At 41.0% G+C, this 27775-nt stretch overlaps 1 protein-coding gene across 6 annotated transcripts in view; it reads left to right on the top strand.

The window, feature by feature from the left end:
* The window catches only part of RALGAPB (Ral GTPase activating protein non-catalytic subunit beta), a 63227-nt gene that overhangs the window by 14675 nt on the left and 20777 nt on the right, over nucleotides 1–27775 (top strand). For 2 of the 6 annotated variants that reach the window (XM_084217925.1, XM_084217922.1), the window contains exons 6-20: nucleotides 2399–2530; nucleotides 3661–3839; nucleotides 6163–6311; nucleotides 6422–6638; nucleotides 11555–11590; nucleotides 13326–13527; nucleotides 14915–15082; nucleotides 15851–15965; nucleotides 16185–16332; nucleotides 18835–18899; nucleotides 19064–19196; nucleotides 21180–21313; nucleotides 23151–23333; nucleotides 25352–25503; nucleotides 27148–27335. In XM_084217925.1, coding sequence (XP_084074051.1) covers nucleotides 2399–2530; nucleotides 3661–3839; nucleotides 6163–6311; nucleotides 6422–6638; nucleotides 11555–11590; nucleotides 13326–13527; nucleotides 14915–15082; nucleotides 15851–15965; nucleotides 16185–16332; nucleotides 18835–18899; nucleotides 19064–19196; nucleotides 21180–21313; nucleotides 23151–23333; nucleotides 25352–25503; nucleotides 27148–27335 — 2201 coding nt within the window. The remainder of the gene's footprint in view (nucleotides 1–2398; nucleotides 2531–3660; nucleotides 3840–6162; nucleotides 6312–6421; nucleotides 6639–11554; nucleotides 11591–13325; nucleotides 13528–14914; nucleotides 15083–15850; nucleotides 15966–16184; nucleotides 16333–18834; nucleotides 18900–19063; nucleotides 19197–21179; nucleotides 21314–23150; nucleotides 23334–25351; nucleotides 25504–27147; nucleotides 27336–27775) is intronic. The other 4 variants (XM_084217926.1, XM_084217924.1, XM_084217923.1 and 1 more) reach the window with 3 other exon arrangements.

The raw sequence follows: 27775 nt of genomic DNA, 5'->3' as shown, positions 1-27775 counted from the left end.
CCCACTGTTGACTAACAGTCCTGGTTCTGTTGGTGCACAGGAGTATGCAGGGTTTCTGAATGTTTTAGTCTGTGTTCAGTAACGTTGATTTATGCCTGATACGTGGAAGATTAGGCTCCTCTGAGGCTGGCGTTATGTTCAGCGGTATTTTAAATTGCATTTTTAATACTTCAATGAAGCTCCAGCTTCAAACAGTTAAAATGTTTTAGTAAACAGTTCTGTGAATCAGGTTATTAGCAATCAGCTGAGAGTAAATGTTTCAAATTAAAACCATATGGAAGATCATATTTGGAAATCTGTACACATATGCAGTGTTAATTTGTGTCCATGGCTATGATTTTTAGCAGGATGAAACTGGAGTCTTAATTGTATTGCCAAACCAATAGATACTACTTTTACCCTATCTAGATTGCTTTAAATATATTTTAACTGCCTTGGATGTGTGGCTTAAAATTTATTTCTGTCTTCCATCATTGTTGAAAATGTCCCATATGTCATTAAAGATTTGGTCATGCTCTTTGAAAAACTGGTTTCATGCAGTCATAGGGGGAAATGAAGCAGTGCACTGTGTTGCTAGGCAGTGGTGTGGGGCATGACAGTGCATAGGGTTGGGCCAGGCTCTTTTGTGTCCTTTAGAGCCAGGTAATTCCTCAGCAAAAACATACCATGGGATCATGCCTCTGGGCACTAAATGTGGGTGGACACAGGGCTGGAGAGCATTTGCTGCCTGGTATAGATGTGTGTATTCCTGGTTTTAAGGGAACTTCCCAATATGACCATTCCCAAGACTCTCTGGCAGTCACTCTTCCACCACCAGTGACTTGAACTGCTGGGACTGAAGCCCCTTTGCAGCAGCAGCTCCAGTGAGCTGAGGAGTGCCCTGCTTGACTCCCTGCACTCCCCACTCTCACAGGCAGACCAGCTTTCTCACCAGCTCAACCCCAGGTTTCCCATGAGAGTCTCAGATGTCTTGTTCCATAAAGCCCTTTATTCCTGGCACAGTGACACAGAAACAGCTTGAGCTGGTGCCTCCAAGGAGCAGCCCAACAAAGGACTCCTGGGCTTTTATCCCCTCACAGTCCAAGCTTGTGCAAGTCTTGGCTCTTCCTCCCTAGTCCTCAGCTCTTGCAGTGTCTGAGCAGCTGGCTGGGCCACAAGTCCAGTGCCCTTTTTATGCACAGGGTTGGAATTTCCCAGCCTCTTCCCCAGCCTCCCTTCAGGGATCTCAATCTGCAGCTGTCGCTGCAGCTGCACCACCAGCTCTTGCACGGAAGGGATTCCTTATCATCCTTGCATCTGGAGAAAGCCTCATGTCCTAAAGCTCTTCTTTTCTGTCCTGGTTAGGTACTGTAAATAGGCTCTGATTTCAGACACTTGTGTTAATTGGCTGCAGGTTACTGTAGTACCCACTGCTGGGAGAAGTGGCAGATGGGAATTCAGCCTGTTTGACTCTTGGTTTAGGAATCGGCCATAGACTACTTTTCTCCTTCTCTTCTCCTAGTTGTAATGACTTTAGAAAACGATATGGTTTTATAAGTGAGTAAGGATGAGTGGGATATTTCCTGACTATTGTAAGGAAGTTAGCTTAGGGAAAGACAAACTGATTTCTGGGAATGCTGTGATATTGAGAAGGTGTAGTGCAGATCTCTTCCATTCCTTTAGAAAACATCAAGATTATGTTGTTCAGGGAAATTGAGCTGTAATTTGGTGAAGCTGGGTATGAAGCAGGGGTCAGATTAGACAGCAGGAACTCAGTGAAAGTCACTGGTGACTGTTCAGGTAGTTACAGCACTTCTAAGCATTGTTCTTATGGCACTGGGTCACTGGTTTGCTCTTTGCTGGTCTGTAGATCCTAGCCTCTGGCACATGTGGTGCATCTGTTTTGAAGAACTCACTAAACTGTTGCTTGCAAGTCCTGTGCTGCTTGTAGGTCAACAGTGAGTGCTGCTCAGGATGCTGAGGTACGGTGTAGGTCAGTCATGAGCTGGAATTTAGAGCTGCAACCTGATATGACTTGCTGGTGTCATTGACAGCTTGAGCTAAAGAGCTGTGAGGATAAGGGCTTGAATTCCTTCTTTTAAAAAAAATAAAAAATTCCTTCTTCCTTCACATGTAACATCTTGTGAGATGTGCATGTGGCTGTGATAACTGGTGATCCCTCTGGCTAAGTGATGGGAGACCTGCTGAGGGGTCTTGTGCCTTAATAGCTTTTAGATTTGGCTGAAGCTTTAGGCAGGCTCCCGGTGTGCACTATCCAAGGCTGAGAGATTGTATAAAATGCAGTCTCTAGGGAAACTTGGGATGTTGCACTGTTGCCTGTGGACTCACCTGTGGGCTGCTGATACCTTTGGGGCGCAAAGGCAATTTTTGAGCCAGGTCTGTCTGACTTGCTTTCTAGGTTGCTGCGTTTTACATATGGACCTTCATTTCCTCCATTCAAAATTCCCGATGAAGATGCTGGTCTGATTCCTCTTGAAATGGACAATGAGTGCGTTGCACAAACATGGTTTCGCTTTTTACATATGCTGAGGTATTGTAATTACAGCCATCCATTGTTCCTGTTCTTGAATCAGCTCTAAACATTTGCATGACAAATGAAACATTTCTCTCAAGATCGCCAAGATTAAGCACCTAAATAGAATTAAATGAGACTCTTGCCAGCGCCATGCAGCTCAGGGCAGGCTGTGAGTGGTGTTCAGGTTTGAATTCTGACTCTTTTGGTTCAGTTAATTAAAATCTATTTTAGCTATTTGGCATTTTGGAGGATCTGAAAAACAAGAGTTCAATAGAATTTTGTTTCTCTGAGATAACAAACAGGAAAAGCTGAACAATAGATCTGGGAGATGCTTACAACTTTCATTTATTCTCCAGGTTAAATTTAATTTACAGTTTATTTTTAAAATGGGTGTTTATATATTTATTTTTATGAAGAAATCTATCCACTTGATTTTACCATACATGTTAATCTTAAATGCACTGCTGAACCAAATGCTGTATTTTGTTTTAAAGACTTACAGACATGGCATTACATGAATGCTCTCAATGGCCAGAATATTAAAAAATTGATACAAAATACTATTTAATAGTTAAAGCTAGATAGACATTAGGCTGTTTAAAATTTACTTCTTAACTAACTAAAAAACCCTCTTTCTTCGTTTGAAGTACAAATGTCACAAGTTCTGTACTCTTCAAATTTGGAGTTTACAAATTTGCTGTTTCAGGATTTGAGTCAATCAGCAAAAATTGCTCTAACTTTTACAATTTGCTTCCCTTCTTGTCACTGTTTGACAGCATTTAATTCGTTGTTTACCCTTCTAGAATAACTTTAACAATATAAGCAACTCTTCACTGGGCTCAAAAAACCTCATAAGTAATTATTATTTCTGCAATAATTAGTCTAGCAAGTGTATGGTCTGGTTTGTTTTATTTTACTATAATTATTCAATATGTTTGGGTAATGTTTGAAATGAAGACAGCTATATACTGCCAACCCAGGAAAAGAAAATTGCCTTCCTGTGATGGGAGGCTAAAATGTATTGATATTGGATGCTGGTTTGTGGTGTTATTCGAATGCCTTAAACTACTGCATCTTCAAGTGTTTTTAAATCTTAACAGCTGTTCTTAAACTGACTAACATATATTTTGCTTTTTTCTGTGTAGTAATCCTGTGGATTTGAGTAACCCAGCCATTATTAGCTCTACCCCCAAATTTCAGGAGCAGTTTCTGAATGTGAGTGGGATGACTCAAGAACTGAATCAGTACCCCTGCCTTAAACATCTGCCTCAAATATTCTTTCGTGCCATGCGTGGAATCAGCTGTTTAGTGGATGCATTCCTAGGTAATGCTTTTGTCTTGCCCATGGATAGCTAGAAATATTAATTTAATAATTATTTTAGTATCTTTAAATCTGTTTTCTCTGTAAATGCATGAATAACAGTTAATCTTTTGCAAGTATATCCTGGAATGGATGAGGAGGAGACTTGAGATCCTTTCTAAAAAAATCTGTATGCACAACAGTAACATTTGAATGTATGAAGTTGTAGATAGCCTTAGTTTCAAATGCAAAACAAATAAATCAGAAATATAAAATAAAACAAAACCAGGGATCTCTTTCCCAAACAAGGCTTCTTTTCTCTTTCCATGTAATCACCAATGCAAGTGCTATGCTTTAGCATGTTGTGAGCACTCACCACCGTGTTTCTAATCTTTGTGGCAACTGCTGTGTGCCTGTTTTATAAGGTGTTGAATTTGGACTGTCATCTTCAGCTCTTTCCCCTTAGTGATGTTCCCCTTCGTTTGTGGTTAGTGGATTACTACTACTGCTGAGTAGAAAAGTTGTGTTTCTTTGTGTCTGCTGGTAACTGAGTAGCTCTAGCTGGTCAGTTTTAAGTAACAGGATGGAGTACCTGAAATTTAAAACATTATACTTAGTATGCTTCAGACTTAACTGAAAGTTCTTCAGGGAGTACATGCTATTGTAAACTTGGAAGGGCTGCCTGTCTCCAGATGCTTTTCTGCTTAAATGTGTGCAAACAAATGTCATCTGCCATAAGTGTGAGATGATGAGAGATTGCAGGAGACTGGAGCAGATATGTAAGCAGTATTAGAAAAAAACCTGCTGGTGGAATGAGACCGTCAGCCTGGAGAAGAGCAGGCTCTAGGGGCACAGAGCGCAGGGTTAGACTGGATGTTGGGAAGAAATTCTTCCCTGTGAGGGTTCATGAGGCCCTGGCACTGGTTGCCCAGAGGAGCTGTGGCTGCCCCTGGATCCCTGGAAGTGTCCAGGGTCAGGTTGGATTGGACTTGGAAGAACGTGGTCTAGTGGGAGGTGTCCCTGCCTGTGGCTGGGGATGGAATGGAGGGGTCTTTAAGGTCCCTTTGAACCCAAACTATTCTGTGGTTTTGTGAATCAGACACTTGGGACTTCTGAAGATCGTGTAGCAAGATAAAGCACTCAGAGTGATAATAGCCTATCTGGAGTGCAGAGATGGAGACTACAATGCATTGAGGCACCTGAGATTTCTTAAAAAAAAATTAAATTCAGGCTGTAGGTATGGATTGGGAGAGTGTGCTCAGGCAGACTTGAGAGCTGCAGAAAGATCTTCAGTGAAGGCTGATGGGAGAGTTCATTACCTTCTGTCACAAATGCTAAAACATTGGGTTTTATCTTGCTCTCCCTGGTACCTACATGATGTGTTTGCCAAAGTAGTACATCCCCTTTTCCAGCCAAATGTACCAAAACAATAGGTTTCATAGTGCATGCTCTGCCTGGGCTGTAACACTGATGATTTAGCAGGAGCAAATTGTTCTGTAATGTGTTATGAAAAGTACTTGGGTGCTTTAATTAACATAGTCAAAAAAAATCGGTGTCAAATTCTCAAGCACACTGTGGTTCCCCACTTCATTTTTCAAATGGGGCACAAGGTTGTTGGAATTCATTAAAATGGGCAAAAATGGTGTTTTTCACTTCAAGTTTTGCAGACGTTGAGTTGCTTCTGATTCTGATGGGGAAGAGCTCTGTACACCATGAATTTCCCTGAAGCTGGATTAAAAACTGGTCTCATGTCCTGCTACTGCCAGAAAAATGATAGTTTGCTCTGCTTTCTTACTCTGTCTTGTGTACTGCCTTTGTATTTGACTGTTCAGCAGCTGATTCAGCTCAAACAGAGCAGAAAGCTGTGTGGTGGATGGGTTTCATCTTAATTTAGGGAGCTAAGGTGGCTTTAAGGGCCCGACATCTTAGAGATATCTCAGAAAAAGGTGTGGGAGTTATGATTGGGAAAGAAAGGCAAAGGTGAGAGGCACCTGAATTTTGGCAGAAGTGAGCTGTGAAATTGTCTTTGGCAAGTGAACCTTGCTCCTTTCCCACTGTCTGCTTCTAGACTGGTTCTTCCCATTTGCCGTTTCTCACAGGCTTAAGGTGTGGGGTCCTTTGGTGTTTTTTAATCAATTGCTTATCTGATGTAATTACCGTTTTCATTTGCTTATGCATTTATTTCTGCTAATAGTAAAATAGGGAGGGGTGTTTTTGTTGCTATTGCCATTTTGGGGAATATGGGACACATGGCTATTGACCAAAGGCTCCTATGCCTACTGAAGGCCTGCTCTCTGTGAGCTCATGGAATTCTTGGTGAAAGTCTGCTTTATTCCTGGCCTTGCAGGCATTTCCCGACCCCGGTCAGACAGCGCACCCCCGACGCCGGTGAACAGGCTGAGCATGCCCCAGAGCACTGCTACCAACACCACTCCACCCCACAACCGGCGGCATCGGGCAGTGACTGTCAACAAAGTGACCATGAAAACCAGCACTGTAAGATTTCATACTCTGTGTTGGAGTAGCTGACCCTTTGGATTGTTTCCTCAGTTAGCAGAACTAATTTCCTTGATTCTACAAGCTAATCTGTTCTTCTGTTCAAACAGGTAACTACTGCACATGCTTCAAAAGTGCAGCACCAACCCTCTTCTACTTCTCCACTCTCTAGCCCAAACCAGACAAGCTCTGAGCCTCGGCCGCTTCCAGCTCCTCGCAGGCCAAAGGTTAACAGCATCTTGAACCTCTTTGGATCATGGTTATTTGATGCAGCATTTGTTCACTGTAAACTTCATAATGGAATAAACAGAGACAGCAGCATGACTGGTAAATATTACAAAAAATATATGTACACTTTTTTCCTTGTTTTCTTGACATTTCCTACCTGCAAGATTAACACATGCATAATCCAAATAAAGTAAAATCTGAAGTGCTCTGTTGTAATTAATCCCTTGAGCTGAGCCAGCATCTGCTATTAGCCGAGAAGCTGTTTGGGGATTTCAAAGTTTAAAAAAGGTCCACTTTTTTATGATTAAATACTCCTTTGCTCTAACAAGCATGGCACTTCCAATTATGATGCTGGGGAAAATGCTGTTAAGTGAAGGAAATCATATGGAGTCCACTTCTCTAGTTTGAAATCTGCTTGACTATCTATGATTAATAGCAACTATTTATATCAACTCTTTAATATTGGAAAAATTGTCCTACATTGCTCCACATAGTGCACAAAGCAGATGGTTTTGTAGAGTGTTATGGAAACAGGAGTCCTTAAAATAGCTAGTGAACTTGCTGCCTATCAGTTATGATTGCTGTGTGATTCCCTTAATGACTTCAAATCTTTGTTGTCTTCAACCCTTAACTGCCAAATTTATTTTGTCTCCTGTGCTTTGCTCAGCTGCAGAGGTTAGGTGTTTTGAGATATCATAACAGAATTAGTGCTCTGCTCAGAGAGGCTTTTTAGCTCTCATCTTACTTTTGGTGATAATATTCAGAAAAGAATAATCTTTCTCAGTCCCTGCAGTTTTTGTGTTCCTTGTGTATTTTGAATGTCTGCTAACTTTTCCGAGAGATCTATTAATCAATCTGTCAGTAACTCACTGGCCTAAGGAAAATAGGGAAAAACATTTGTTATAGCAAGTTGGATGTATAGTGGGACTTGACAGCAGCAGTTAAACTGGTGATCTTCCTTGTTTATTGAGTCAAGTTCCTGTGTGAAAGCTTAGGATTTGGGATCTTCTAAAGGTGTTTTTAGGTATGTAGCACATAATTTTTTGAAAATGTTCTTTGTGGGTGTGTGTGGTAGGAGGAGTTCGGAATCTCTTTGTAAAAGGCCTATGACTCATGACTGGGGAAACAGCTGTGCTTAGGAGGGAGCAAGGCATCCTTTGAGGGTGTGTTCAGTTTCAGATGCATTTAATGTATTACTACATTTAGTGCTTTTCAGATTGATTAGATCATTTTAAATTTGACATAACCTGGTTTTTCAGCGATTTTAATGAAATGCTTGACCTGTAAAGGAAGGATGTCAGCTTAGATGGTGCTTATGCAAAAGTGTCAGCTGTAAACAGAGGTGTTGTTATGCTGGCAGAAGTACACAGTCGTCTGGAATCCAAAGGCTTAATTTTCTTGAGGGGTTACGAGGCCTTCTGTTCATATATGCAATGTCTTAAATCACCTAACAGCAATCAGAAGGTTGTTGTGTTACTAGTCTTACAGGGATATTCACCAGCTTTCTGAAAACTTGAGGCAGCTGTTTGGAATTGAGTTAATTCTATTCCTCCTCTGTGCCTCTTCCAAGCTGTCTGTAGTGAGACCAGTCTTTTCACATCGCATGATCTGCTGTGTATTAGCAACAGTGGTTCTGGCACGATGATGTTGGTGGACTCCCAGGAACCTGGCCGTGTCATGTCCTGCTTTTTTAGCAATTTGGAAGACAGAATTAACTTACGGGAATTTAGTCAAGTGTCTGCTGCCCTTGCAGGGTGTTTTTGTTGCTAGGTAAGGTCACTGGTCACGGTAGTGCCAAGATGGGCTGGCTGAAGGAGAGAGAACTGAGTGTGGACCCCTATTTCTGAAATGCTGTAGAGAGGCCCCAAACTCTGATTGCCTGATTTATTATTTTGCTCAGCCTCTGTTTAAGGTGGGAAAATGAGCAAGATTTGTAGGCCAGGCCCCTGGAGTTTCTGCTGACTTGAAGCATCAGTGTCTTTTGAATGAGGTTTAAATCCACATCGTAAAGTTTTTATTCTGGGAATCTGACCTGTGATGCCTGATGCCGCCAAGTGAAATCTTTTCCTTCCTGAAGAGCATAAGGCAGGAGGTGCTATGCCTGCTGATGTGGTGGGCTAGGAGGGGTCTGTATTAAGGCTCCCCCATCACAGAAGTGGGACCCATCAGTCACAATCAGATCTGCACCTTGTGCCCATCCACCTGCTCCTACTGCCCAATGTAGATGCAGCTTGGAGGAGGAGGGCCAGTAGAGAAGGGACAGTTAGCTGCCACAGTCCTACCCTTAGGAAAGATGTCCAGAATAAATCTGATGCTTTACAGCTGCAGTTTGGCTATTCCTGTATGTTTTGGCCCATCTGCTATCCTTTGTAGCCATGACACTTCAACTACTAGCTGGAATATTCTTACCATGTCTGACACTGCTGTTGATAATCTTAGCATTGGCTCCAAGAAGCGCTGTTATTTTTATGGGCGCTTTAAATGTTTTGATTGGGAATTGTCTGCACTTAAAATCAGCTTTGCCATGTAGTATTGTCTTCCACTGGCCCACACACACTATTTTTCTTTAGGTCTGGAAGTGCAGCTGTGTAAGAACTCAGCAGCTTTAAACCCTTCTAATATTTGCTTTGTTTCAGTACCATGCAGTTAAGAATTCCTTCTCTTTTGGCTGTCTGATATGCCTTCTTTGTTTCATTACTGGCCAGAGGACTGAGAACCATTTTGCAAAAGTATTACAACTTGCTCCTTGATCCTGTAGAGATCTCTGTGCCCTGGAACACTTCTGGAATGCTGCATTTTTTAGTGTGTGTTTCTGTCTCTTCTTCCGTCACATGGCACAGTCTCAGTGAGAATGATGTGATCAACAAAGAGAGATTAATGAGCTTAGTACAGGGGCCCTGTGGATCAGCTGTGGTCTCAAGCTCTAGTTCAGAATTTAGTTTGGTTCTTTTAAACAAATCCTGCTGACACACATTGTTCTTGTCCCTTTTTGATGAGCTCCAGGAAATTAAGTGCTCTTGATCAAGGCTGATGCAAATGACTTTCCCTCTACCCTTCCTTTTTTCCTTTTCCCAGGATCTTACCTTTTCCCGCTGGAACTCTTTAACCTCCAGAAAGGAAGTATTGAAAAGTGATGGGTGGAAAAAATGTCAAGCTTTTTGTAAGTCTGGAGATGAAAAACTGTCTAGATGCGTAGAAGTGTAACTGAACTTGCTGTACTTGGCCCTGCTTTGCAGGGGAGGGCTGACTATCTCCAGAGGCCCCTTCAGCCTCAACTCTCCTGATTCTGTCAGGAGAGTTGTCTCTGCTGTCTCACGGATTTTCAGTTTTCTGTCATCTCATGGGTGAACTCCTTGTACCAACTCTTGATTGGAAACTGTAGGTATTCCACATTTGTGGTTGTTCTGGTTTTGTCTGTCTTTGGGAAGAGAGACTTGTTCTCTCTCAAGATTAGCTGGAAGTCACCTGTATATAGTTGGCTGCTGGTGGAGGTTATCACCTGGAAAGCAGTTGTGCTCTTTGAGCCCTGTCCTTTAAGGTAGTCCTGTGTCATCGTTTGGATTCTGAAACAGGGCAATGATCTTGCTATCATTGGCATGATGCTTTTGACAAGTGTCCTTGTCAGGTTTTAGTTTCTGCAGGCAGACTTTAACGGTGAAGCTTTTTGGTGGGCAGCTGATAAACGTCACTGTGTTGTGGTGAGAGAGTGAAAATGGCTGGTTGGAAGATGCGTAGATGGTTTGAAAGCAGCTGGGTCCTGCTGGTGTGGTTGTTAGAATTAGATGGGTGTGTGGCATTCATGTAGCTGATAGTGTGGGATAGATAGATCCCTATGATAGATAGCACCTTCATAAGAATATGGCCACAGAGCCTCTATGGGGTTACCCCAAGAATGACAGCTTGGTGTGTGTATCTGTGCCAGGGCAGGTTCAGAGGCAGGATGTGTTTCGGACAAGCTTGACTGCACAGTGCATGCTGCTGCTACCTACTGTCCTCAGCCTCTGAGAGTGGGGAGAGGCTCACCAGCACTTTGTGCCAGCATTTCAGCAGCTGAATCTTCCAGTCTGAAGGGCTCATTCTCAGTCCTTGTGCCTAAAGGATGTCAGCTCTGCAGTTTATACAGCTGAAGGACACACCTCAGTGCTTGCTGGTATTGCCCTGGGGCTGTTCACAGTTGTAGAGCCTTGGGGTACATTATTATTAACCTCACCTCTTCTGGCCCTACTGTCATTAATGTCACACAGAATGTTTCTGGGGGTCTAGAAGAAAATTCTAAGCAGACCTTTCTAGGATCATAGTGAGTGCTTCTGAGGGGCTTGGTTACAGGTCTAACCCTACCTGTTCAAAGAAGTAGCTCTCCCCTGGTGGTGGGTAGTACCTGGCGGCTGGAGTTCTTACTCTCTTCTTTCTCTGGGTGTTGTTTGAGATGTTAATGTTTCTGGGAGTGTTCTACCTTTTGTTTCTGCTTTGGAAGATTGTTAATGAAGCTGGTGGTCAGGGGAGGCATGCTCAGGTATTCTGGTTGTTAGCAACTTGGCTTTGGGAAATAGGAGCTGTTACTACCGTTGAACACTCCTGGTTTGGAAGGAGTGCTGCTGTGAGGAGATTGCAGGTAAGTAATTTTCCCTCTGTGATACTTACTCCATTTCAGAGGAGCCTTAGGATAGCCTGGTATATGATCCAAGTGCACTGCAACATGGGGACACGTCTGTGAGCTGAGAAGGGTTACTACCTTGTGTTAAAGAACTGTATGTTGATATGAACAGCTCTAAATTTTAGTAGTATTTTGTAACTTTTTGTTCATTGTTTTGCATGATACTTTCAAAACCATAATTTTGGACCTGTATGCTAATTTCCTATGTGTTTAACAAGCTTGCTGTATCATAAAGCTTTTAATCTATTTTTCAGAAAGCTAAAAGCTTCTTAACTTATATTAAAATTTCACCATCTTAAAAGTATTTTATAACTACTGCTGTCCTTTGATTTGTTTCCATTTTATTTCTATTATCTTGCAGCATCTTTTATCCAAATTCTTCTTTCTTATAAATCTTGTAAGTAGGAACCAGTAGCTTTTCCTTAATTGCGGTCATGCTTTTCTTTTTCCATAATCCCATATTTTAGTTGTAAATTCATTCTCATTGTCTCTTGTAGCTTTTGCACTTTTACTTGAAAAAGACAAGTAATTTTTTTTGTGTGTGTTTTTGAATGGGGAGGATTGTTGGCAAAAGCAAATTAATCTGCCTGAATCAGACCCATCTTTTCTGTACTTTAGTCTGTGATCATGTCATGAATTTCAGGATTTTGCACTAACCATGTTTTTTTTACTTAAAGCTTATTTTACAGACCTAGTGTTTGATTTGTATGCATTGTGCATGTAGTGTTTTTTTCCAACTACAGTATATTGCTGGATAGCTTATTTAGGACAAAAAATGGCTCATGGGAAGATGCATAAAGATTTGTACTTACTTTCTGCTTAATGCCAATGAAAATTTATGCGGTAAACAAAGGTTAAATGATAAATTTGAGAACAAAAAATCAGGAGTAGGCACTTGTCATTAAGACATTTCCTTTAAAACAAAACAGAAAAGCACCCTATCTGTAAATTATCACATATTCCAACTGCTAAAGTGTTACCTTGCCTTTGTTTGCAAGGCTGACTGTGAACCTGCTGTTCCCCAGTGTCCCAGAGCTGAGAAGTTCTCTTTTGCTGGTAGAAACACATAGGTGTAATTATGTCAGGAGTACCCATTGTCTGCTGTTTGCTTTTGTAGTTTATAAAAGTTTTGGAAATCCATCTAGTCTTAGCTAAAAGCAAGAACACACTCTTTAAGATGTTAATAATCCTAGAGAAAGCTGTCCAAGGAAGAGGAAAAACAATTGAAAAAAAAATCACATTGAGTGTAGTATATATTTTGTTTTGGTAGCAATCCTGGAAGAAAAGATGTAGCCAACAGAGCAAGTGGTCTCGTATCCACACGATGCTGATGTGTGAAAGGGAGACCAGAAATCTCTCCAGAAAGACTTTGGAGAGATTGGAGTGGTGTGGACTGGCAGAACTGGCCTGCAAGGAGGGAGCACAGAGCTGGGCAGAGCCAGGTCAGGTCCCTCTGAGAGGGTGATAGAGCTTCTTGTAGGATAAGGGAGCAGGAGATGGCCAGCCCACAGTAGCTGCTCTGTGGAGGCTCTCATATTTATTTGGCAGTTTTAGTGATCATGTGAGGAGAGAGATCAAATTAGGAGAATGGGATTCCCCAACCTTCTCTTTGTCATACGGTGCGTTAAAATTTTTTGATTATTTTTTAATAAGTATGTTTCTACAACAAAACTGGAAGAAAGCAGCTTGGTATTCAGGGCAGCATGAGATGAGTTGGCCAGCTGGAAGCAAAGCACTTCCTTGGAGGTCAATAGTAATGGCACCATCAAAAATGATTTTGTTTTTTAAGGGAGCAAGGGAAGGTGGCATTTCATTTTTTGTGGACCAGAACAAGGTGAGGCAGATCCTTGCCCTTTGAGAGAGGCTAGGAAGCTAGTATTGGATATAAGCACTCTCTTCCCAGCAAAAAGCTGGGACAGTCTCTAGGATGTGAAGGTCAGTTGTTGTCATTCTTATGAAGTAAACAAGTTAGGTACACCCACAGATATTTCCTAAACAGAGGCACTGGCTCAAATGCAGTGAACTAACAGCTTCATGTTAACTAAATTGGACTTGATCTTTGTGTCCAGGATCCCATGAGCCTATTCTGTACATTATCACGCCCAGTGAAAGTCTGTTTTTTTTCTTCCCAGCTTTAGCAACGCAAGCTAGTGTGGAGCTCCGCCGGAAAGGATCCCAAATGTCCACTGACACTATGGCTTCCAACCCCATGTTTGATGCAAGTGAATTCCCAGACAACTATGAAGCAGGAAGGGCAGAGGCATGCGGGACACTGTGTAGGATATTTTGTAGCAAGAAGACTGGGGAGGAAATATTACCAGCTTACCTATCCCGGTACTAACCTATCTTCCAGTTGCTTTATTGGTGTAACTTTATGATGCAGACTAATTCCCAGTGAATAACATTGACTTGCTGTCTGAATCCTGGGTTGCCAGTTTAAAAACACCTAGCTGGCCTTCAGAGCCTGGAGGTGGGATTCCTGGCTAAGCCCAGCACTGTTTTCTTCTCACATTTTCATGATGCTCTTTTCACTGGGTTTTCTCCAAGTTTCACTTGAAGGAGAGTACCTTAAAGTGCTTCGAGCTGGAAGGAACACTTTCTTTGGTGCTTTCTTGCCTCCTGTATTTTTATTTTTGTTGAGTTTGTCACTGAATGTTGTTCAGATGGAAAAAATAAGTGTGCAGGCATAAGACTTTGTACACTTTATTAGACCATAAAGGTTCTTGTGTTGTCAAATACTACATCACTGGGTTTGGTTTTTTGTAGTTGCTTGGTTTTCACCCTCTGAGTATTGAAATGCAGTAATATTCCATTGTTTGAAACAGTTGTGTATGAACTACCTCTGTGTTCAGTTTTATTCTGAGAAAAGGAAGCAGTATTGCCTGTCATAGTATACCTTTTTCACAAATTTTTGTTATGTAAAATAGCAAATGCTAGAGGCAGAGAATCACTTTTAAATAATGATTCTCTCAAACTTTTCAAGTACATTTGTCCCAGATTGCATTAAAACTTCCCAGAAGACTGAACAATTTTATTTCTTGGATGTTGTAGTATTTTTTGTATAGATAGGTCATATTTCTCTTGGCCAGTCAGTGGGATTCCTCTGTGTCTTCAAGACCTTTGAAACAATTAAGAGGCCATACATGTTCTCTAACTAGAACCTGCAAAAGAAGCTAACTGGGTAGCTGGGTTTCTGCCCTTGCTTTTTCATTTGAAGTGGTTATGATGGTTAAGATTAGTCTCGTTTTCCAAATTGCTGATCAGTGTGTCTTGTACTGACATCTTGTCCATTGTTCTGTCTGCTGCCTCCCCCAAGATTTCACGGCATTTTTCTTGTATTGGGGAGTTAAAATCAAAGTCTTGCTCCCACCCTTACATGGGAAGGGAGTAGTGGAGAGCAGGTGATCCACTGTTAGTAACCAGCTGGTTGTGCTTACTCCGCTCCCCCTCTGGGTGTTGCAACAAGTCAGAGATTTCAGTAAAACTGTGCTGCACTAGCTTTTCATATGAAATACCTGTCATTTGTGAGGGTTTATTAAGCTGATCAGGTGTGCTTGCCTGTGCTTAAGTAATGTAGGGGAAGATTTATAGCAACGTTTCCTAGCTCTGTTTTTGAAATTTACTCTATTTTATATAGACAAGATCAAATAGTGGCTGCAGAATCATGTGGGATTCTGATGATTTTATGTGCAAATAATTAAATCTTATCTTTCTTTGTCAGATTTTACATGCTTTTAATTCAGGGTTTGCAGATAGCAGATTTCGTTTGTCACCCGGTTCTTGCCAGTGTTATTCTAAACTCCCCTCCTCTGTTCTGCTGTGACCTGAAAGGCATTGATGTTGTGGTTCCCTACTTCATTTCGGCTCTGGAGACTATTTTACCTGACAGGTAAATTGCCATTTCCATATAAACATTATCAGAGGTGTTGAGAGGTATTTGTCTTTTGTCATTCCTGTATAATTTCACCAAAGGAATTCTGCGATGTAGGGCCCACAGTGTGTGTGTATTCAATGGTAATAATAGCAACACTGTGAGCTCAAATGTTCAGTTTTATTTAATGCAGTTTTCTTTAAAGCGATAACAGTGCTTATTTTAAATGAAATATGTGAGTTGTTAGCTGCATATTCATTGGTGCAAAGCCGTGCCTTTAAGAATAGGAAAATATATTGAAATATGTCAAAAGTATATTGAAAGCCTATTGAGTTTAAAGTAAAATTTCACAAGATATTCATTAGTGGTCATTGTTGCAGTGTATTCAATAAATAAGTAATCTTATGCATCATTGAATGGAAAAGTTGATAATTTAGACTGATGAAGTTGGAGTAGGTTCTTATCAGAGCTTTATAGATTTCTGAATGTTTTGCTAAGTTAGGCACTTAATAGTAGTCTCTGCATGCCTTCTTCAATGTATGTGTTATGTCTTGGTACCATGTTTCATTTTGATGTTAGGCATTTAGACAAAAAGCATTCTTTATCTCTTGGGCTTACATCTGAGCTGCTGCTTCTTTTGGATAGGTCTTAGAAAGAAACAGCTACATTGCATACTGCAAATTACTTAAAACCACTGGGTGGTTATATATTTGATATTAACTTAGTTGCATTTGGCTCCCGATTCTTGTGAAAAGTTGGTTAACTGTCTGATGCTTTGATTTGCAGGGAGCTCTCAAAGTTTAAAATCTATGTAAACCCCACAGAACTAAGAAGAGCTTCTATTAACATCTTGCTATCTCTGTTGCCTCTCCCTCATCATTTTGGAACAATAAAGTCTGAGGTAGTACATTTATCACTATGTTTTGTGTTCCATTTTTCTTTCCCTGGGAGTGGGATTTGGATGGGTTGTGGGTTGTATTGGGTGTTTCCTTTAGCACTGGAACTCGAAACAGACCCTATTATAGTGTGTCAGTAGCAATGTGTGCTGTGAACAGTGGCTTTTGAAACCCTGCTGACATGATCTTTAATTTATACTGAAATAAGCGTATTTTTTCTTCAGGTTGTCCTGGAAGGGAAATTCAGCAATGATGAAAGCTCAGCATATGATAAGCCAGTAACATTCCTGTCCTTGAAGCTGAGGCTTGTGAATATCCTTATAGGAGCTTTGCAAACGGAAACTGATCCCAACAACACTCAAATGATACTAGGTTATTTCAGCTTTTTAATTTATTAACTGTATTATAGAAATGTCTGTCTTAATCTGTCCTGGGATAATATGGGTTATTAGTGTTGTGTTGTTTTGCAAGAAGAAGGTTTAAATTCCTGGCAGGTTGTCATATGTGTAATCTCCCTCATACTATCAAAACATCTTAAAAAGCCTCACGTTTTTGTAAATCTCTCTCTTTTTGTCTGGAGTAGTACTTGAAAAGTAGAAGCAAGAGTAAAGCACATTCTAGCACAGAAAGTCAGTCATAACTGGAAATGGAAGTAGGTAAAAATGTCATAATTTTAGGTAGGGTTCCTGACTAATGGATTTCAGAGAAAACCTTAGGTTTTGGCATGGTTAAGCCTAAGAAACATATTGACATATTGGTGACTGGTCATCCAGCATTGGCAAAATACAGATGACATTTTTTTAGTGGTGTGTAAATCCTCAGACAAAATACAAGAGTTTTGGAATGGAGTGTGGAGCTGCACTATGCACAGTTTGGCAAGCTGTGCTTCAAGGTAGTGAGTGGATTAACATTATGCTGAATGCTCAGAAATGAAGCAGAAGATGAAAACTTAGTGCATAATCTGTCAAGTTAAATATGTTTTCAGATAAGTACAAATGTACATGCCTATTATTCTTACTTGTGCCCCCTTACTCTTCTCTTTTTAGAAGTGCTTTTTTCAACATGATGGTGTTTTTGCCCTTACCACTTTCCTTTTGTCTGTTTAAAAAGGCAACAGTCTTGTGGTGTGAGAGGAGTGTCTGCCTTGTTCTGGGAGGCAGAGAGTCTACCTGCTTAACAGGGGAGGGCAAGAAAATGATGCATAGTTAAAGGAAGGGGAAAAAAAATCCGAGTCTACAAAGACTTTTGGAAGGTTATCCTGCAATAGTTTAAGCAGTTTCTTTTCTCGCAGAAGGCTAGAGGAGAATAATTTGAAAGAATAATTTGCACCCAGTGCTGGTGAAGGGGTGAGAATATCTGTGGTTGCCAAGTGAGACTCTCAGACCATTGGTGCACCTGAGATTGTCCCACCTCCAGTACTATGTCTGACACCTCAAGGTGATGCTTTGTTAAATCCCACCCCTGTGGTCCCATGCCCCTCCACACTGAGTTGGTGTCTGCAGCCAGCTGAGTAGCTGCTCTACCTGGAGTGGCTTTTCTACTGGGAATTATTATTCCCCTGCCAATTCACCTGCCCTGTAAACCTTCTCTAAAGCTCCTTTTCCCATATGTGAAGTTATTTCCTGCTGTATTTAGCTGGAGGGGATTAATGAATCTCCACTTTAGCCAGAAATTCTGGCGTGTGCCACCAGCTTCTCTAAGAAAGCAGGGCTTGTTTCCATCTACCAATAAATGTTTGGCAGCAAGTGGTGCATTTCATAGAATCACAGAGTGGTTTGGGTTGGAAAAAAACCCTTAAAGCTTATGTCATTCCACCCTGCTACTCCACCATGCATTCCACCCCCATTCCCTGAGTAGGGACACCTTCCACTAGACCAGATTTCTCCAGGCCCTGTCCAGCCTGGCCGTGAACCGTTCCAGGGATGGGGCAGCTACAGCTTCTCTGGGCAGCCTGTGTCAGGGCCTTCCCACATGCACAGGGAAGAATTTCTTGCCACCATCCCACTTCACCTACCTTGCCCTCTCTCATTGTGAAAACAGTCCGCGTTGTCCTGACATTTCCCTTTGTAGAGTAAGTTGTGTTTTTCCTAAATGTTCATTGATGGATGAGACAGGGGAAGGAGGCAGAACATTTAAACTAAAGCCACAAAATGTGCCAGCATCAGCTAGTTTCAGGTCCATGTCCTTAATGCTTCCCTCATCATCTGGGGGTGATGCTGCCAAGCAGGTAACCTGAGTTTTTAAATGAGCACAGTCTGATGTGAAACAAGGAACCACTCTGTGAACCCAAAATCTTTCCAAACTGAGGAATTTGACAGACGTATCACAGAACAGCTGGGACTGGAGGGAGAGCTCTGGATATCATTCAATTTAACTCCCTACCAAGGCAGAGTCAGCAGGAGCAGGTGACACAAGAACCTGTCCAAATGGGTTTTGAATGTCCTCAGAGAGGGAGACTCCATGACCTCCCTGGGCAGCCTCTTCAGTGCTTTGCCACCCTCCATGGATGGAACATTTTCCTCATGTTGAGGTAGAACTTCTTGTATTTTAGTTTGTGCATTACTCCCTGTCCTGTTGCTGGGTTCTGGCACCATCCCCTAGACACCCACCTTAAGATATTGATGTGTAATGATGGGATCCCCTCTCAGTCTTTTTTAGATTCTGGTCAAAGCATTTTTAACATAGCTGAAAGCACTCTGTCTCAACTTTCATCTGCTTCAAATGGCTAAGCTCAAAGCAAGTCCTGTGTTTTAATAAGAGATTTTATAGGACTGGACTGCAAACTTCTAGGTTAGACCTTCCATGCTGCTTGGTAATTTTTAGTAGTGAATTCTTCTGTAGTCCATAGTTACCTTCTTCTATCTGATTCTGCAGGTGCAATGCTAAATATTGTTCAGGATTCAGCACTGCTGGAAGCCATTGGCTGTCAGATGGAAACAGTGAGTATTTTTGTTTATGAAGTTACTTCTTCAGAAAGAATGCATTCCTCACTTGCTCTGCTGGAAGGGGCTCGGGTAGTATCTTGAGGTTTGGTCTTTTGTATGTGAGAGCATGGGGAACTCAGACATTTTCTCATCTCTCTAAACTGCCTTTCACTCTGCAGAATGGTGGTGAAAATAACCTCTTCAAAAGCCACAGTCGCACGAACAGTGGCATTAGCACTGCAAGCGGCGGCAGCACAGAGCCCACGACACCTGACAGCGAGCGGCCAGCGCAGGCCCTGCTGAGGGATTATGGTAAGGAGAGCTCTTTGGAAAACCCTGGCACGGGATGCCAGCTTGGTGTTTTCTGGGTTTTTCTGTAGCAGTTCTGGCTAAAGGATTCATGTGCCCAGGTGTTTGAAGCCAGGGGGGTAGCCCAGCTGTGTGCTGCAAGTCTGCATTCACATGTGCCCTTCCAGTGGTTGTCTTAACCCTATTGAAGGACCCAGCATTTTCAAAATCAGAATGTAAAAGCTTATGAAAAAGCTGTTTGCAAACTCTACTTTAACTTATGTTTTCAAGACACTTAATTTCTGTCAACAAAAATGGGATATATGTACACCAAGTGTAAATTAAGCACTTCATTAGTTTTGATAGGATTCCAAATGCTCGCCTGACCTCTGCAGCACCTTTTCTTAAACCACATTTAAAGAACATTGCAGGGACTCTGACTTTTATAGAGCAAGTAAGCAGAAGGCTTGTTTTATGTCATATGCTGTAACAATAGAATTCAGTAATTAACTTTAGTTTGCTATGTCTTGTACTGTCCTTTTTTGACTCACTGTATTAAAATCCATGTTCTGAATCTGTGTGTAGTCAGCTGGCTGACTGTCAAGATCCTGCAATTTCATTTGCTCTTTTGGTCTTCAGTTTAACTGATGTTGGCCAATTAAATGTGAGAACAAATCACCTTTATTATATTGTAGCCTGGACTGACAATTCTGTCATCACCAACCAAAAATGTTTAATGGTGTTTTTTTAATCTACTTCTGTAAATAGCCAGAGGAGGAAGACTATCAGGAAAGGCTTCAGTATATTCTAGGGATTCATATAAACCATATAAACATGCTGCTGCTTTCCCTTTTCCCAAGGATTTGCTTGTTTGAAATTATCAAAGTGCTATTTTTCTGCGCACTATTTGAACTGTGTGTTTAATTTATGTGGGTTTTCACTGACGAGTGCTTGTAAAAATACTCATTTGTAAGATTTTTTAAATCTTCTAAATATTTGAATTACAGTCTTCATACCATGACATAACTTGAAATATATTTTTGTAGTGTATTCATTTTATTGGATTTTTAAAATTTCCTGTGCCCAGAAGGTAAGGTTGTAACAAGCTTATGAAAAGAATTGGTGTTTCCACTGGATGCTCCAAACAAGAGAAAATTGAAAACAGGATGGTCTATTGTTACTGATTAGCCATAGTAAACTCTTGAATCTGCTCTTGGTGTGACACTGGATGTAGTTCTTGAGTGTTAAATAAGGTAATTTAAATTGTGGGAAGGATGTGCTTTATCTGTCATAGTTCTCATGTCTCTTTATTACTGGTCATTGACCAGTTTTTTATTTCTGACATTAATTTGCGTATTTCAATTTTAACAAATGCGGATAGTATTTATGTTTCATAGTATTTTGAAGTGATAGCAACTGATACTTAAAACATTTTCCATTTTTAATTTTCAGTTAAAGGTTAAAGGAAACAGAAGGTTAAAAAGAATTGTTTCTATAGCACTGATTCTTTCATTATCTGTGTCTATTGAACTAGTGCTGCTTTTGATAAACATTAGGTGTGGATAGAATGGTTAACTTCTGACACAGATATCTGAAATGACATGTTCTCCTTAGTTCCTCAGTAAAATTACTAATGTTTAATATCCATTACCAAAGCATGTATTTTCCAGAGACTAATAGACACAACATGACAGACAATTTAAGTACAATAGCAAAACCTGAAGCTGGGTGTTCTGCTACTGAAATGCAGCAGAGCTCTGGGATTATTCAAAATGTCTTAAAAAATAATTCAGTTGAGCTAGCTGGTCCAAATGGGTTTGTATAATGCCTGGAGAGTACATGAGGGAGTTAGCCTGTGCAAAAGGCATCAACCAGTTTCAAGATGGTTAGGGTTTATTTTATGTCTGTATTGTGTCTGCCTTGCCTTGTGCCTGTGCTTTGCTTTTTGTCACTAATGCTTAGTTATTTTCCTTCCCTGTGGTGTGTGGTTTTGGGGTTATATCCTAGCTCTTCATACAGATACAGCTGCTGGATTGCTGATCCGCAGCATTCACCTGGTAACCCAAAGGCTCAACTCCCAGTGGAGGCAGGACATGAGTATCTCTCTGGCTGCCCTGGAGCTGCTCTCTGGACTGGCAAAGGTGAGACATGCAGCTTGGTGAGCTCCGGCCCCTTCTCACAGGGTGGTTGTGGTCCTGCTGCCTTGGGTGAAAGTCATGCCACAAAACAGATTCTGTGGCTGAGTTTGTTAGCAACTTTTCTGTTTGGAAATTGAAAGGAAACCATACTGCTGTTGCAGGTAATTTTCTCCCAGTGTAAACACACTGTGGCTCAAAGGACACGTTGCCTGGGAATACTTTTTAGCTGAAACTTCTGTTTTACCAGTTTTTCTCTTCCCTCTCATCTTGGAAATAGTTTTTAGAGCTTGATAAAATGGAGTGTATTGCTAATAGGAAGTGTACTTAGAGCAGCCATTATAACCTGGTGTGATAATTCAGCATTGCCTGCCATAATCCTTCAGGAACGCAACAGATCTCTTTTAATGTGTGTCTCAGGCAGTTTTTAGAGCATTAAGTCAGCACTGAGCCATATTGGACTGGGTGTTTATTCACTACTGCAATAGTGTGAACTGAAGAATGTATTTGAAAGTGTTCTAAAATGAATTAATGTGTTACTGGATCTTACAGAGCACCATATAGAACCAGGGCTTTGTGCAGCTTGTGTGGTTAAGCCGGGGTCGTCTTAGTTTGTTTCTTTCTTCCAGGATTATGGGAATGTGAAAATATATTATCTTTTCAAATGTATCCTCAGGTTAATGTTAAATATTGTAGTCTTTGCATAATTCTCATGCAACTGAAGTAATTCTTGCCCTGGAATATATTTCCCCTTTACAACAAAGTGGGAAAAGATAGATCGCTTCCTCTTACAGAACTACTGTGGGGACGTGTTTTGCATGTGTCTTTGGAGGTGACATGTCCCAAAGCCTTTCTCAGGTAGGGGCTATTCCCCTGTCTTGTGTCTGTCCAGCAGTTATTAGTGGGACTTAGAAAAGTCAAAAATCTTGTTTCCTGCAGGAATGTTGGTTCACAAACCTGCCTTTCATAAGCTTATCTTGAGGGACTCTGCTGTACATCATGAGCTTCTGAAGGATGTCCTAGCTAAATCCTGGGGCTCTGAATTGTCACTCCCATTTGTGGAGTACAGCTGCCAGGCTTCAGTGCTGGCACCAGCAAGTCCATCCACCTTCCTGCTTGGATAAGCATGGTCAGGTGCTACAGAGTAGAAAAACCCATCTGTTCCTGTGCTGAGTCACAAGCCATGAATAAGAGAGAAATTTATATAGCCTTACAGTTCAGATCCTCATGGCTCTTTGTGCTGTTTCCTGATCTTCTCATCAGGAGCCAACTTGCTCTCTGCAGCCCGGAGCTGGGAAAGAAGCAGAGAGAGGTGTTTGCAGTGAGTTTTGGGGAAGAGGTTATGGGGTTTTTATCAGTCTGATTGTCCAGGGATGGCTTTTTTTTCCTTTTACCAATGGTGAAAGTTATTGTGCTGAGAATATGTCTAGGGGAAGGTTACTTGAGCAGAATGAAGAATAACTCTCCCTGTGGAAGGGAGAGTTAGCAGTCAGTCGGTTCTTGGAGATACAGAATGGGTTGCTGGAGCTGGAGAAGAGGCATTTGTGGGGGAAAAATTTCAATGCTGCAAATTCAGCTTACATTTGGTTTCTTACCAAGCCACACTGGTACCACTCCTGCTCTTTGAAACCAAGCCATGCAATGTGGTCACACCTCAGTGCAGCATTCTTACTTTTAATTTCAATATCACTGTTAAATAATTTTACCTGCAATTTTAAGTTGTAATCAGAAAGAGCTCAGTTTATTGCTGTTTCTTGAAAATGCATTTAGAAATGTTTTCAAGAACTGTTTTTGCCTCTGAGATGTTTGCGGAGGAATTCTCACGCTGGCGTTGTTGCGGCAGGTGAAGGTGGCGGTGGATCCGGCGGATCGGAAGCGCGCCATCAGCTCCGTGTGCAGCTACATCGTGTACCAGTGCAGCCGGCCCGCCCCGCTGCACTCGCGGGACCTGCACTCCATGATCGTGGCAGCTTTCCAGTGCCTCTGCGTCTGGCTCACCGAGCACCCCGACATGCTGGATGAGAAGGTCAGAGTCTCCCATGGATAGATTTGGAGTGCTGCATCTGAAATGCCTTTTGTGCCCAACCTGTCTGTTCTCAATACTTTAAAATAGCGTGGTTAGTTTCTGTGCAAAATACTTCGGAAATTTAATTCCTGATCTTTATTTGCCAATACAGGTTTTGTCTTTAAAATTGCCTTTATAGTTATAGGAATGTCTCAGTCTTCCTTCTTGCTTTGTGAAACTGGAGAAACAGAGAAGAAAAGAAACCTGGAGAAAACCAAAAAAGAAATATAGAAATGAATGGGGTATCCTATAGCTACCTGCTGCAGGTAGCCATGACTCTCCTCATTTCTCAGCTCTTACCTGAGTAAAGCATTTTTCAGGCTTAACAGAATTCCTTTGATGCTAATATTTTGACAATCAGAATTTGTTTCACCAGTTTTCTAGAAACTGAGCAAAGCATAGCTCAATATAAGGTGGAATTTACTAGGGAAGCTTGAGAAGAGCAGGAAATGAGACATGTTTTCAATTGCCTTCTGCCCTGCTGTTTAATAAAAAATGAAAATATTTGAATGCATGTTTTCATTGTTAGTCTCTTTCAGAGCCAGTTTAGTGATCTGTGTTCTTATAGATAATAAATATATATGTATTATGTAATATTTTGTTATCTTTTTAGATAGCGCATTACATATCTTTATATTTTATTTATTCTGAAACATATAAAATTGTATGCATTTTAAAAAAAGAAGATCAAAAACCCACAAGCAGAACTTCATTTAAAGATGCTTTCTGCACGTGCTTTGGAGTACTGGCATGGCAGTTGGTGACTGTGATGGGTTAGGTTCCCTGGATGTGGCACAGGTTGTGTTTAGTCAGTTGCATAATACTTTATTCCATTTCATTATGGTCTTTTTCATTTCAATTACCACTATAAGGAGATAATGCACACAGTATATAACACTATGTACTGGACACTGAGTAGCTCATTCCTGAGTCACGATAGTCAGATGAGAACCTTTCCCTACATTTGCAGGTATTAAAAATGCAGCTTTCCAGGTGCTTCCTCTGGCATTTGCTTTAAATTTCACATGCTAAATTGCTACTCTGTAAACTCCTGCTGCAATTCTTTGTGGTCAGTGTTTTCAGCTCAATGCTGGTTAATTTTACTCTGTTAGAGAACTCTGATTTTTCTCTTCACTTTTTATTCTATATCAACAACGAATATAAGGAAGGACAAAGGCCAAGACACAGAAACCTATCTGGTTTCTGGTGGTACAATCCAACCAATTGAGTTCAGTTTTAATCACTTATTTATTCAGGAGAAGTCTTTCTTTATTATTCTGTAGCTCAAGCCATGATATCCGAACCTTTGTTGTAGCAATCTGAGTATTTTCAGCAGGTGATTTTGTTCTGCACAGCACTGGTGTGTCAAATCTATAGTTCTACTGAGTGTTGGCTTCTCCTGTAATAGATTAGTTGAAGCTTTTACAATGTACTTTTACAATGTTCATATTTTTCTCTTGATGAATTAGATACTGCAATGTCTTTTACTGATGATGTTGGCAATTGAAAAATTTGGAAAAGGATTTCTTACAGCTTTCCAGATGAGTTCGTTCTTAATGTAAAAACTTAAAACTTTTCGTTCTTAATGTAAAAACTTGAAACTTTTGCAGAGTGTCCTAGAAATACATTTATTATTTCTTGAAGTATGCTTACATTTTTCTGTTGCATTCATAATAGTCTTCTTGGCAATTTGGTATACATGCAGTGAAATACATTGTGTGTATTTATCCGTTCAGAGAACTTTTTACCATTAGGATAGAAATAGATAATATAATTACGCATCTATAAACAGAAAAAATACCAGTTCTGTAGCAAATGTGATCTTATTTTAACAGTGTAGGAGTAACCTTCTGCCTTAAAATAAAGAGCTTATATTACAAACAGTGGGTTTTTTTACTTAACGATATATCACTGTTTCCCTGAGGTTTTGGATATATTTATCCAAGTGCTTCTGCTTCAAGGTGGTTCTTATGTTTTAGGATTGTTTAAAAGAGGTACTGGAGATTGTGGAGCTGGGCATTTCAGGGAGTAAATCCAAAAACAGTGAACAGGAGGTCAAGTACAAAGGAGATAAGGAGCCAAACCCTGCATCCATGCGAGTGAAGGATGCTGCTGAAGCTACACTGACATGGTATGTAATTTGTCAGAGCACCTTTAATGTTCAGTATTGCCTTGTCTGAGAGTGTTTAATAGGGAGTTTGCAGCTGGTGGTTCCTGATGTAAGAAGAGTGTTTAAGAAATTAGGCTGAAGTTCCCTGTCTTTGCCCTTTGGGCAGGGCTGTGCTCTGCCTTAGAGCTCCCCCCCTTCCTTTGCAGGTGTTAACAGAAAACAGATCCCTCTGATCACTGTTTTCCCCTCCTGCCTCCTCTCTTGCTTGTACAGCAAAACCCAGACTCTCCAGCTGTCATGTTCTGTTCCTGGCCAGGCTTCTCTGCAGACAACAATTCCTTCTCTCTTTCACTTACCCCAGTGATTCTGTCTTCCCATTTCTTCTTCTCCTCAGCCTGACAGCATATGCTGTCCCCACTCTGGTGAGGAAGCTGGTAGACCCTGTGTGACAGCAGGGAATGGCACATGCAGCACATGTATGCTGGAGCAGGAGTGGATGGCTTCTTGCCCACAGTGTTGGGCTTGATTAATAAATTTGAGAGGTTCTGCTGGAAATGCAGTAACAGATAATGTGTGGGTTGGGGAAGGGAAGCATAGAGAGGAAAATTGGGATTTACTCCAGAGAAGTTGGAAAGCACTGTGTTATGAGCTGAACAGCATAGTGGCAGACAGGACAGATTGAGGATGGGGAGGAAAAATATGTTTTGCAAAAGGCAATAGCTGGTTTCTTTTTTGCTCTACTTTAGAATCCAACTGTTATAAACATTACTGTTAGTAAAAACAGCTGTGTAATTTCCAAGAAAAAGCAACTACTCGTTGGAACTTGTGGACAAATCCATATTGTTTCCTGAAAGTATTTATTTTAATTTAGAGAGATGAAACTGTTTTCACAGTAAAGTCAAAAAGTGTGTGGAGAGGGCAATCAATAGACTTAATTTTGCTCTGGATGTTGGTGTTAAGGGTGGTAAGGTCCTGACTTAGACTGTGTGAACTTCAGTCTGACACTGGACAATTCATTACTGGTTCCTGCCGTAGAAATTTTCAATTTCTAGTAGTGTTAGTGAGACCCTGTGCAATTTCAAATGATTCAAAACGATGCTTCTAGGGGCCTCCTAAGGCTGTGGCTCCAAGGAGGTGGGCACTGTTGGATCTCATCTGGAAGCTTTCTTCCAGGGAAGATTACCATCTGTGATTGTTGTGCTTGTGTGATCCTGGACCTTTTAGGGTGCCAACCCCTTAAAGGGTTTTAAGTTACTGTAATTTGGACTTGAAGAAAGCAAAGGCAGTTTTAACTAGTGCACTGCCATGTCTGTTCTGCTTGTTGATATGAAAGGGCTAAAGTATGGATGGTTGGAGAAATAATGTTTTAAAAATGAACATAAAGCTATGGAATGGTACAGATTTTCATGCTTTAAAGTATGTCTTAATAGCTTTATATCCCAGGTTATAAAGAAGCTCATTCTATAGGCAGAGTACCCTTGTTTGTAGGTTTTCACGCATGTTTTTCTGAAGGTGCTGGTTATCTTAAAGCAACCTGATGGGTGAGGGCCCTGATAATGTAACTGCTAGGTCAAGATACATATGAAGAATGTGAGTGAAAGTTTGTGCTTGGATGGAACAGTTCACTTAATCTGACATAACTCTCAACTTTTTTCTCACTCGCAGCATTATGCAGTTGCTTGGAGCATTTCCTTCTCCCAGTGGTCCTGCTTCTCCTTGCAGCTTGGTGAATGAAACCACATTAATTAAATACTCCCGTCTCCCTACCATAAACAAGCACAGCTTCCGTTACTTTGTTTTGGACAACAGTGTCATCCTGGCCATGCTGGAGCAGCCTCTAGGGAATGAACAGAGTAAGTTCAGATTTCCCATTTCCTTCTTTCTCAGGCTAAAACTTTCTGTACAAAGCTGCAAAACAAAGGTACTTCAAGCATCTCTCTCACATTTCAGGGTCTTTCCTGTCTGTTGGTGGGCACACGGAGCAGAGTGTTGCTCTGGGATGAAGTGCTGGGAATAACTTTAGTGCCAGTGATAATCAGACATGCACAAGCCTACCCACATTGTTTATGCAGTTGTCCAAGTCTTTCAGCCAGTTAGATCATATAGACTGCTGTTGAAATAATGGGTGATGGAGAAAAGCAATAGCATTACACTTTGAAACATCCTTGTTTGTACAAGAATAAAAATCTAAGGAGTATAGGAAACTTGATAGAGATAAGGGCTTAACATATGGTTAGTATATCTCCTTTATGTTGTACCATTACTGCTGCTTGCTTTAGGCCTCCTATTACTG

This window comes from Fringilla coelebs, assembly GCF_963513975.1.
Source record: "Fringilla coelebs genome assembly, chromosome: 18".
In the NCBI taxonomy this organism is placed as follows: Eukaryota; Metazoa; Chordata; class Aves; order Passeriformes; family Fringillidae; genus Fringilla; species Fringilla coelebs.
The sequence above is the reverse complement of the archived record's forward strand: the minus strand, read 5'-3'. Positions and strand labels throughout refer to the sequence as shown.